This window comes from Argopecten irradians, chromosome 1 (genome assembly GCF_041381155.1).
Source record: "Argopecten irradians isolate NY chromosome 1, Ai_NY, whole genome shotgun sequence".
Lineage (NCBI taxonomy): Eukaryota > Metazoa > Mollusca > Bivalvia > Pectinida > Pectinidae > Argopecten > Argopecten irradians.
Genome location: NC_091134.1, coordinates 48,946,328 through 48,958,929, shown reverse-complemented (window position 1 = coordinate 48,958,929; position 12,602 = coordinate 48,946,328). Strand labels below are relative to the sequence as shown.

Genomic DNA, 12,602 nt, shown 5'->3' with positions numbered 1-12,602 from the left:
AAAAACACATAAACGTACTGGCGTCGGACGTCTAGCAATTATATAAACCACAGACTATGAAATGCACAAAGCCTACAATTACCAGAATAATCAAAACATAAATATTACAATCGATACAATTTGGCGGGAAATACAAATACTAATCAATTAGCGAATTTACTCTCCAAATACTTCTGATTCACAGATGAAACAAAAGATATAAATAATACAATTAAACGTAATCTTTATAATGAATATGAACATAGATAATTCATAAATAAAGTACTTACATAGTAATGGAGCTGATCTATCTAAAGTACGCTCTAGATCAAGATCTACATATAGTCATAAATACATGTACGTCCTTCCTCTACGACGGCCAGTACGGGAGTGACGCTACCCTAAAAAACGCGGGTGCGCAATGACCCATGGTCACTCTCAATATAAAAATAGATATAAACTCTGAACCCTGGCAGACAGGTTTGCACAGGTGTTACATAACAGTGTAGTATATACACTCACGTACTACACACAGGTAAACATATACGGTAACCTGATGTACATATTTGTTAATACAAATGTTACTACAAATACCAAATAAATTAATACTAATTTATACAAATGCAAATGTCAAATAATTGACACTGTTACATCCTCCCCTCCTTATATGAAAGATGTCCACATCTTTCCAGTAGCATATAGTTTTTAAAACACAGCAGAAACAATTATTGCATGTTCCCATTCATCAAAAAGATGAACACAGCAAAAGAAACCAAAATCTCATAAAAAAAATACCAATAAAAAAAAACACTGTGCAGTCGTACAGAATCTCATAAAAAAATACCAATAAAAAAAAACACTGTGCAGTCGTACAATATTGACCATTACGCACAATACATTTGTCCACACCCCTCCCCTGCTAACTAAAGAAGATGACCACATCTTCAATAAACATGGGAAGTACACTTTATGTAAATTCATCACAATAAATTAAAATACATTAAAATATGAGGCATGGTACAGAACCTATGACTTGAGAATGTGTAAAAGAGTGTCTCTGGCAATGTCTGGCATACTACTGAACACATTCCGAGCGGTAATGTCCAGTAAAAACGAAGCTTTCCTTTCCCACTCAGACTGAGCGGCAACAGGTTGAAGACATGCCTGCCTACAAACAAAATCACCAGATTGCAACCAAGATGGTGGCTTCCTCTCCCGAGTAGATCGTCTGGGTGATGAAGCATGATCTGGTGATTCAGCACGTTGACGAACAAGTGGCTCTGGATCGACAAGGGGTACAGCTACATCCACAGGTGAAACTTCAGCTTCCGCATCATCATCTACGGGTTCATCTGCGTCACTCTGCGCAGAATCTGACCCTGATGAATCTCTCACAACAATGGGCGGCCTCGGGATGTAGGTAACAACATCCTCTCCCATATCATCCGAATCATCCTCACTATCAACCGATAACTGGCGATCAGTGACTGATTCCACAGCTGGTTCACACCTCTGGCTCGGCGTCCTCCGCGTCCGTGGTGCTGGACACGGCCGAGCAACTTCCACCTCCGTTGGTTTCTCCGTAGGCAAGGACCCAACCGGAAGCAGGTGGTTCCTATGTAGCGTCCTAATCTTTCCTCCTCCATCCTCCTTCCTAACCTGGTAGACGGGAATGTCTGGGTTATCCTGTCCTACGACAACATAAACGGATGATTCCCATCGATTGGAAAGTTTGTGTCGCCCCTCAAAAGCAAGTATCTTTACAAGAACGCGATCACCAATATCTAAAACAGCATGTCGAGCTTTCAGATCGTAGGTAGCCTTCTGTCGCTGTTGCGCATCCCTTGCTTTCCGATTAGCTATCTCAAAGGAACGACTCATCCGCTTCCGCAAATCTTTAACGTACTCCGGCGCTTTGCGTGCCGTGCCAGTATTCCCTAATCCAAAAATAAGATCAATGGGCAACCGGGGCTGGCGGCCAAACATCAGCTGGAACGGGGAGTATCCTGTGGTGTCGTGTCGAGTCGAGTTGTACGCGAAGGTCAATGGCCCAAGGAATCGCTTCCAGTCTCTCTTCTGGTCAGTATCTAATGTTCCCAACATGTTCATCAGAGTCCTGTTAAAGCGTTCGCAGGTGCCATTCCCACTTGGATGGTACGGTGATGTCCTGGATTTCTCAATACCTAAAAGCTGACAAAGATGTCGAATAACCTCTCCGCAAAAATTTGCGCCTTGGTCGGAATGAAAGCGGTGTGTGGTATTCCATAATGCTGTATATAACCAAGTAATGCGTCGGCTGTCGTCCTAGCTGACATGTTACGCGTCGGTATGGCTTGAGCGTAGCGCGTGAAATGATCGGTTATGACTAACACGTAGGAATACCCTCCTTTGCAGGTCTCCAAGGTAAGGTAATCCATACACACTAACTCCATGGGCTGTGTTGTCACTATCGGCATTAGCGGTACTCGCTGAGTCGTGGGTGTCTTCCTCATCACACAACGTGGGCACTTCTTCACCCATATGTCTACATCCTTAGACATGCATGGCCAAAAGAACCGCTCTCTCAGCAAAAACAATGTTCTATCACGTCCGGGGTGACCGACATTATCGTGAAGATAAGTTAAAACTTTATCCTTCATGCACGCTGGAATGACAAGCTGATCCACTGTTGAATCTTCCCGTTGAACACTTCGATACAACACCCCACGTTTAAGCTTCAGACTGTCCCAAACTCTGACTATAGTCAACCAATCAGCATCCTTAGGTGAAGACTTCCTACTGGGTCGTTCATTACAGCGCACGAGTGGCAAGATCCGACTAATAAGTGGGTCCCTTGACTGTAACTGTCTCCAAGTCTGTGGAGTCATAGCATGTATGTCCTGCACATCCTCATCTAGCACACCGACAACATCAGCAGACATGCAGAAACTCTCCACTAAAGGATCATCTTCCTGGAGTCCCACTCCCTTACACACTGCCTGCACACTATCCATGGAGACCCTCTCTGTGTGTGTAAGTAGCGGATGACGAACTTCAGTATCTGTGGCCTCTGGCAATGGCATCTGCATCAAGATTCCGTTTCCCAGGAAGATATTTGATGTCAAAGTTGTAAGTGGACAAGGCTGACAACCATCGATGACCTGTCGCATCAAGCTTCGCCTTAGTTAGAATGTATGTCAAGGGATTGTTATCTGTGTATACGGTAAAGGTCCTCCCATATAGATAGTCGTGGAACTTCTCTGTAATAGCCCATTTAAGAGCTAAAAATTCCAACTTATGGGCAGGGTAATTACGCTCTGACTTACTAGTTCCTCTGCTGGCGTAGTGTATTGGTCGCAACTGACCATCCTGCTGCTGATAAAGTACAGCTCCCAGTCCACTGCCTGAGGCATCTACATGGAGTTCAAAAGGCAAAGTGTAGTCAGGGTATCCAAGCACTACAGGACTGCATAAAATATCCTTTAAACGCTGGAACGCTCCATCATGCTCCTCTCGCCACGCCCAGGCAGATGTACTGGACGGGGATGACTTCCTAGCCCTCTTACTCCGGGTTGGCGGTAATAGATCGTTCAGTGGCCGTGCAATCTGACTGAAATTTTTGACAAATTTGCGATAATATCCTGCAAATCCCAAGAACTGTCTCAGCTCATCTGCATTACTAGGTGTCGGCCAACTACGAACTTTCTCCACTTTGGCTGGATCTGCCTCTATGCCTCGCGCCGAAACCACATGGCCGACATAGATAACCTTGTCCCTAAAGAAATCACATTTCTTTGGTGACAGCTTCAAATAGCACTCCCTCAGTCGTTGGAAAACTTTCGATAATCTGTCCAAGTGTTCTTCATAGGTATCAGCAAACACTATCAGGTCATCTATGTATACCAGGCATATGGTGAGATTGAGATCCCCCATACACTGTTCCATCAACCGCTGAAAGGTAGCTGGCGCGTTTGTCAACCCAAAGGGCATTCGGTTAAATTCATAGAAACCTAAGGGTCCCACTGTGAACGCCGTTCGCTCCTTGTGTTCCTCTGCGATCATGATCTGGTGGTAACCTGACTTCAAGTCAAGCTTGGTGAAGTACTTTGACCCTGACAAACTCTCAAGGATGTCGTCTATACGTGGTAACGCGTAAGAATCACGAACGGTGCCCTGATTCAGCTGTCTGAAATCAACGCACATACGTAGAGATCCATCTTTCTTCCTCACTAAGACGATATTGCTGGCGAAAGGGCTGTGACTATGGCGTATAACTCCAGCTGACAAGAGTTGCTGTAAGTGAGTCCTCACCTCTTCATACATGGATGGTGGAATCTTTCGATGTCGCTGCTTGAATGGTCTGTCGTCCAATAACTCGATCTTATGTTCGACAAGGTTGGTGCAACCGAGGTCCTCATCACCATGAGAAAAGATATCTTCATAGCTGTTTATCAAATCGATACCTCTACTCAATTCTTCACCACTAACAACGGCTTCGCTGAAGTCGATCTTCTCCATGAACTCTGGTAAATCTTCACTGGAAACAGGCATCGCGGGTACAGTGACAGGCTGTATCTCACATAAAATAGCTCGCGATGGGACTACAAAAGTCTGTGTAGTGACGTTAGATAACTGCACGTCGATTACAGTTCCACTGCCGGTACCACAAGAAATTACTCTGGGTGTAACATCTATATCCCCCGCCAAGGTAGACTTACTAGACGCCTGTAAAACCCCACATGTGATAGGGTAAGGTACCTTCTGATCTATAGTTCCCCTCACCGTAATAGTTGTGTTGGGTTTCAAGATTTGTTGCTCCGTGTTCGCATTCTTCACCAACGCAATAACATTACCGTTCTTGGACAAGTTCCTTTCCCTTAACGCCAAACACCGAAATGCTAAGAACCATGGTGTGCCTATAGTTCCATGCTGCGCAAATCGAACTCCATATTGACTACGGCAATCCTCCATCAGTAACGATAGAATGTTGGTTCCCAAAAGTATGGGCACACGAGTATTATACTCGCTATCTGGTACGACTAAAAACAAACAATTCAGTTGCCTGACGTCCCCTAAACTGTCAACACTAATAGTGGCCTCCACATACCCACTGTACGGTAGTTGCTGTCCATCTGCACATTCAACTCTAAGTATTGTGTCAAGTTGTCTAATGGATAAATGCGTTAAATGGTCACTACAGAATGACCTGCTGACAGTTGAAATAGTAGCTCCTGTGTCCAGTAGGGCCTCAGCTCTCACACCCTCTATTTGGACTGTAACCTCGTTGGGACTTCCAACCAGCTGAGCAGTCTGCGTTGACTTCACAATAGGAGTAGGACCTGTGTTACCCTCACCTACTACTGGTCCCTCGGGGTAGGTGGGTTTGTGTTTAAATCCTCCGGCAGCACAGTCTCACAATTCCTCCTAAAGTGCCCCCACTGACTACATCTCCAACACTTAACGTTAGGTCTGGGCTGATAACTTGATCCGCGACCTTGTCCTCTACTCTGTCCACGACCTCTCGATCTTCTATCAGTCTGATTAGGCGGTCTCTCCTCTAATCTTTTCTCCAGATTCTTGATGGCAGCTGTGAGCTGTTGGACCATTGCTTTCATATCATCCTCCCCTTGAGTGCTGGCAGTAGCTATCTTAGCAGTGGCCTTAACTTTCTCTCTGCTATCCTGTATCTCCTTCTGTCTTGACCTCTCTATCGATCTTATGGCAATGCAAAGCTCCTGGAAATCGCTAATAGCATCGGCTTTGTGTCCCGAAACTTCTCTAAGATCTTGTCTAAGTCCAGACCAGAACTTGTTATGCAATCTCCTATTCCTCTCCCCCGGCAAAATGGACGAGTCTGCACGAGTCAATAAACCCTCTAATCTACAGGCCCATTCCGTAACAGATTCTTCGGGAGACTGATGAGCTGAATAAAAACTTTCCAATAATGTCTCTTGCAAGTCGACGACGCCATATAAACTGCGTAACTTAACAATGATTTGGTTCGATGTTACTGGCGAGCCCAATCTCATCACTGTTTCAGCGGCTGGACCACGTAAAGACCTCCTTATGGACTGACAAATAACCTCATCATTCTTCCCTGCATCTATCAGGCATTGGACATCATAGTTCCAAAGTTCAAATGATGATTCTCCCTTTCCATGCTCTCCAGAAAATGTAGGCAATTTATAGAACCTGGTATCTACTGACTGGTTAGCAACCAATGGGGCAGCACCACCTTCTTCCACGTGAGGAATAGACTCTGGCAAACCATTGGTAGTCCTCAAAAAATCAAGCATCTGTTTCTGCAATTCCTTCAGGTTCTCATCACCCTTGGACTCCTTGGAGGACATCTTGTGACACATCTCAGCCATCTTCCTGAAAGGATCTTCTCCTGATGCCTTTAGTGGATCAGGTAAACTCAATTTGTCCTTGCCTGGGTCCAGTGGTGTCAATAATACTAACAGACAGTTATGTGTAAACACTGACCAAATAAACCAAAATGCTACGTTGCCAATTACATATAAGTATACAATGTAGAGAAATTACCAAAAAAAAAATGGTACGGTAAGCAAGTGGTAAATTCATATTATACTTGAATTCAATGCCACAGCATATATACATCGATGAGTGAAATTGCACAATAATTATGTTTCCAAATTCCAAAATAAACACATCTGACTTGTATATTCAAAATGTAAATAAAGCATGAAATTTGTATACACCCAACTAGATAAACAAAATGTCTACAAGTTGAATATCTGCATGTGTGTGACAACGAAGTATAACCAATCAGTCACATCAATTCATAACATGTGTTCAAAAGGAAGACTGTGGTACATAGCAACATAACTGACACCGGCCATGTGCATGTCTGTGTTTACAAAGTAAAAGTCACTAACGTCATGTTACCCAAATTGGCACGCTACCCAAAATGGCACACTTTTTGATAATAATGCTTTCGTTTTAATTCACTTTGGAAATTTTCTTTTAGCTGTTGCTATAATTATTCCCTGATCATCATGAAATATTTTAATGGTGATATTTCCACATGACCATTGCTAGGAGGAATTTTGTACAGAGATAAACTTGAGAAAATACCTGAAATCAAGTGTTACTGTAAATATTGCCCCGTGCGATGACTCTAGTTTTCCTCTTTTCGCTCAAAAGTCTGCTCTAAAAAGTGGGGAAATGGTATAAACTATGTCTAGAATACAAATTTAATCAATTTAGTTGTCAGTTATTTGGTAGCTTCATAGTCAGAGCTGTTGTATCCTCCATAGATGTCGATTTTCTAGTACGGAAATTTTCATCTGCGATAATGTGCGCATGCGAAATGAAACCAAGGTGCGCTCGAATAGCACTTATAAATCCAAGAGTTACCTCCCTTATACCATTTATATGTTTATTTAACAGTACCACACACACAAAGCTTCAAAAGGCAAAATATGCATGAATATTGTCGTAAAAATCATGTAAGAAAGGCAAGTGATAACCATAAAGATGAAATTTTACCTGCCTATTGACAACACTGATTTTGACGTAAATCATTCTAAAAATGCATATGGAGAAAAGTGTTCAATGGCATTAATTGTTGATATTTCTATTGTACTTTCAATAAAGGTCGAATTATATTTGAAATATCCCGATATTTTTCTATGCTCACTGTTTTTACCTGGGTGTGCCAATCTGGGTACCCGCACCTGGTTGATAACAGGTGCGCTCCAGAGCTGTATCCAAGAATGCTATTTATGGAAACACGTGCAGGAAGAATTCCATACATAGACCAACAGACAGATGATAGGCTCTATTTATGAGATTGGTACAAAAATTGGAATTATATTGCAATCTGACAAATAGATGCTTAAAAATAAGAAAAACCTGTGCCAATCTGGGTTACATGACGTTAGGTCGAGACAAAAAAATTACCCAAACAACATCACATAGGGCATGTAAAGTTCAGCAAACAGGATACCGATAGTATAAGATAGAATACCTGAATGTCACTGACACAAAGATAACACATCAAGTCAATTTCTGGTGTTGAAATCACTCAATTCATTCGCGGAAATAGTCGTCGAGGTCCTTTGCACTCCATCTTACTTCACTGCAATGGACTCCTCCTACGTAGGGATGTCAACATACAACCGGTACATGGGCGCCAAATGTAGCAGGGTCTAATTGGTGGTTTTAAAGAAATGACGCACTCCACGCAGAAAGTAATCCAATGATGAAGTTTATTACTCCATAAAAACACCCTAAAATAACAAACAACAACAATTTAGTGTACAATATAGATGATGTAGCTTACATGTAAATACAGTATAATGGATAAATGGCATTTACAATAAATAAATAGCTCACACTAAACCAATACGATTGCTCTAACGCAGCTCTTACTGAATAACTCAGTCGCTATTAATAGTACAATAGTACGCTTAACGCTTACAGCAATACGTTACATTAGTAAATTAACTTACAATAATTCAATGCTACTACAAACAGTTACAACATAGGAGAATTCACAAAACCTACCTCTTCATGAATGAAGAGGGCCCGACTCCCGGGAACACCCGTACGTCGTATGGAACGTGCGCACAAAACGCTACAATTTAACAAATGACAAAATAGTAAAAAACACATAAACGTACTGGCGTCGGACGTCTAGCAGATTATATAAACCACAGACTATGAAATGCACAAAGCCTACAATTACCAGAATAATCAAAACATAAATATTACAATCGATACAATTTGGCGGGAAATACAAATACTAATCAATTAGCGAATTTACTCTCCAAATACTTCTGATTCACAGATGAAACAAAAGATATAAATAATACAATTAAACGTAATCTTTATAATGAATATGAACATAGATAATTCATAAATAAAGTACTTACATAGTAATGGAGCTGATCTATCTAAAGTACGCTCTAGATCAAGATCTACATATAGTCATAAATACATGTACGTCCTTCCTCTACGACGGCCAGTACGGGAGTGACGCTACCCTAAAAAACGCGGGTGCGCAATGACCCATGGTCACTCTCAATATAAAAATAGATATAAACTCTGAACCCTGGCAGACAGGTTTGCACAGGTGTTACATAACAGTGTAGTATATACACTCACATACTACACACAGGTAAACATATACGGTAACCTGATGTACATATTTGTTAATACAAATGTTACTACAAATACCAAATAAATTAATACTAATTTATACAAATGCAAATGTCAAATAATTGACACTGTTACGAAATATATCAAACAACTAGTATATTATTTTACTCTAATACCATATAAAGTGCAGAAATATGTCAAACTACTAGTATATTATTTTACTCTAATACCATATAAAGTGCAGAAATATGTCAAACTACTAGTATATTAATTTACTCTAATACCATATAAAGCGCAGAAATATGTCAAACTACTAGTATATTATTTTACTCTAATACCATATGAAGCGCAGAAATATGTCAAACTACTAGTATATTATTTTACTCTAATACCATATGAAGCGCAGAAATATGTCAAACTACTAGTATATTATTTTACTCTAATACCATATAAAGCGCAGAAATATGTCAAACTACTAGTATATTATTTTACTCTAATACCATATAAAGCCCAGAAATATGTCAAACGACTAGTATTTTATTTAATTCTAATACCATATAAAGCGCAGAAATATGTCAAACTACTAGTATATTATTTTACTCTAATACCATATGAAGCGCAGAAATATGTCAAACTACTAGTATATTATTTTAGTCTACTACCATATAAAGAGCCCAAATATGTCAAACTACTAGTATACTATTTTACTCTAATACCATATAAAAAGAAGAAATATTTCAAACTATTAGTATATTATTTTTACTCTAATACCATATAAAGTGCAAAAATATATCAAACTACTAGTATATTATTTTACTCTAATACCATATAAAGTGCAGAAATATGTCAAACTACTAGAATATTATTTTACTTTAATACCGTGTAAAGAGCAGAAATATATCAAACTACTAGTATGTTATTTTACTCTAATACCTTATAAAAAGAAGAAATATGTCAAACTACTAGTATATTATTTTACTCTAATACCATATAAAGAGCAGGAATATGTCAAACTACTAGTATATTATTTTACTCTCATACCATATAAAGCGCAGAAATATGTCAAACTACTAGTATATTATTTTACTAGTTATGCGATCCAATATAAAACTGATTACACATAGCATGTTTTTCATATAATAAGTATGTTTGCATTGGTGTATCGCATATAATATTGTATATTCTTTTTGATATTCGTAGACTTCAAATGAAGTTTTGCAATTTTTTGTTGGACGTCCTTCTGTAGTGAATTCTTACATCCGAAATTACCTACGATCATCTAGTCATGTGACACAGGACCCTTCTGTAGTGAATTCTTACATCCGAAATTACCTACGATCATCTAGTCATGTGACACAGGACCCCTTCTGTAGTGAATTCTTACATCCGAAATTACCCATGATCATCTAGTCATGTGACACAGGACCCTTCTGTAGTGAATTCTTACATCCGAAATTACCCATGATCATCTAGTCATGTGACACAGGACCCTTCTGTAGTGAATTCTTACATCCGAAATTACCCATGATCATCTAGTCATGTGACACAGGACCCTTCTGTAGTTATCTCTCGAATACTGATCAGTGTCATGTGACACAGGACCCTTCTGTAGTGAATTCTTACATCCGAAATTACCTACGATCATCTAGTCATGTGACACAGGACCCCTTCTGGGCTGATAGTCCGGGGTTTCTAACTATTCAAAGTGTGTTGAGGCAGAATCGATAAAAGGCCATGATAATAAAAAAATTCTTTTGTGATGAAAGTTACTTTGTACTGGGTTTATATTTCCGTTATTGATTGAGCCTAGGGGTAAATAAGGGAGGGGGGGGGGGGAGATGTGAAACAGAAACTACTTACCATCCACTGGTCCTCTATGTACATGTACAGATTTCAAGTCTATCCACAAAACGTAAACCCACAAAACAATTGTAAGAAAAAGCCACGTTAATTTACACCAACACTTCATTTGGCTCGACTTTTTTTATCTATCTATAAACAAGTAATTCAAGAGAAAAAGAGAAAGATAATTTGAAATGTAACACGTGTATCCTCCTCTGTCAGACAGGTAAACAATTATTGATTAGCTTTTGTTCTTGGTTATTGGTTGTCTCATTTCGTATGGCACACGGACTCACGAACACAGTTCCCCACTACAATAATGTGGTTCATTTGGGAATATTTGCTAAATAGACTATGATGTAGCCAAATTAATTCAAGCTTTATCAAATAGATTTTTCAGATTTACCTTAGCATTGTGTTAGAGGTAAACGTTTCATCAGACATTTTCATCATCGCATAATAAAAATAATCTAATCTGATAACTTAACAGCAATACAATAAAATGAACTAAACGGAGCAGATATAAAGTACAAATAAATGTTCTGTCTGATTAAACTACATAGATGATCTGACAACATCTCATTAGGGGTCACGTTATGATTACCTTTACACACCAAGTTTATATGTGTTACAGCATACATAGATCTAGGGTGTTCTAAATATAATGTCATCGAGATCTAGCCTTCATTTCGTCAAATGTTTGCCCTATACTGATGGAGTGAGTATATGTAGTTTTGGAGGAATAAGGCATTACTTTTGGAATACACCTTTTCATGCAAATTGCTATATTTTGAATCTCTATGAACCAATGTGAGAATAAGGATATTAGTGTAACCAGATAATATAGGAGTCCGATGCTTATAACGGAGTTATCATTCTTTAATATTACATAATAATGCCCCAAAAAAGTCAATGGAGGCTTTCAAATTAGAATAATTGCTATGACGTATGAATTAAAAAAACCAATGCAGGACCGGACAACTTCTAGTTCACGCTTGGATAAGATTTAACATCATATGCTAATTTTTTTTTCGCAGATGTTTTGATTTCGTATTTATCTATAAGACGCATTGGGTCTTATATTGGTCTCAAGACTGATCCATAAGCAGCACAGACAACAGTATGCACATCTAAGAAAAGAAAATGACATTTTACAATGAATTTAAAAATAGGCTGAGTTGTTATTATATTCCATTCAACTTATGAGATGCTTTTGCCATCAAACCGGATATGTGTTCAAGCATTGCTACGGTAATTTTAACAACAAAATGAATCCCTGGTCGGGACTACATCCGGGGACTTTCACCAACAATTTTCGGGGAATTCTATAGTTTACGTCGGTTTGTCTGTACGATCACTCGACTCTCCCCAATGTACGGGACATATGATTGGAGAACAATTCTAGGAACTTTTTGAGTAAACTATTTCAAGCGACCAGTATGTAAACAGATCAATATATATCCCCCCCCCAAAAAAAAAAAAAAAAAAAAAAAAAAACAACAACTTTATTCCAAACTTTAGAATCAGCTTTATCCTCTGTCTTTGTATTCTTAAACGGGTTCGTATACCGATACATCTATGACATAGTTCAGCAGCTCAACGGTATTGCATGTACCATAAATTGGCTATGTCACAGTAACTTTCCGCGGTTGAAAAATAAGATATGCCGGCTCGCT

General features: G+C 39.4%; 1 protein-coding gene across 1 annotated transcript; it reads right to left on the bottom strand.

Moving 5' to 3' along the window:
* Positions 1-735: 735 nt before the first annotated feature.
* On the bottom strand, positions 736-3,016 carry LOC138331058 (uncharacterized). Its single transcript, XM_069278518.1, has one exon. It carries the CDS (start codon positions 2,086-2,088, stop codon positions 1,006-1,008), a length of 1,083 nt encoding a protein of 360 aa, XP_069134619.1. The 5' UTR covers positions 2,089-3,016; the 3' UTR covers positions 736-1,005.
* Between the last annotated feature and the right edge of the window lie 9,586 nt (positions 3,017-12,602).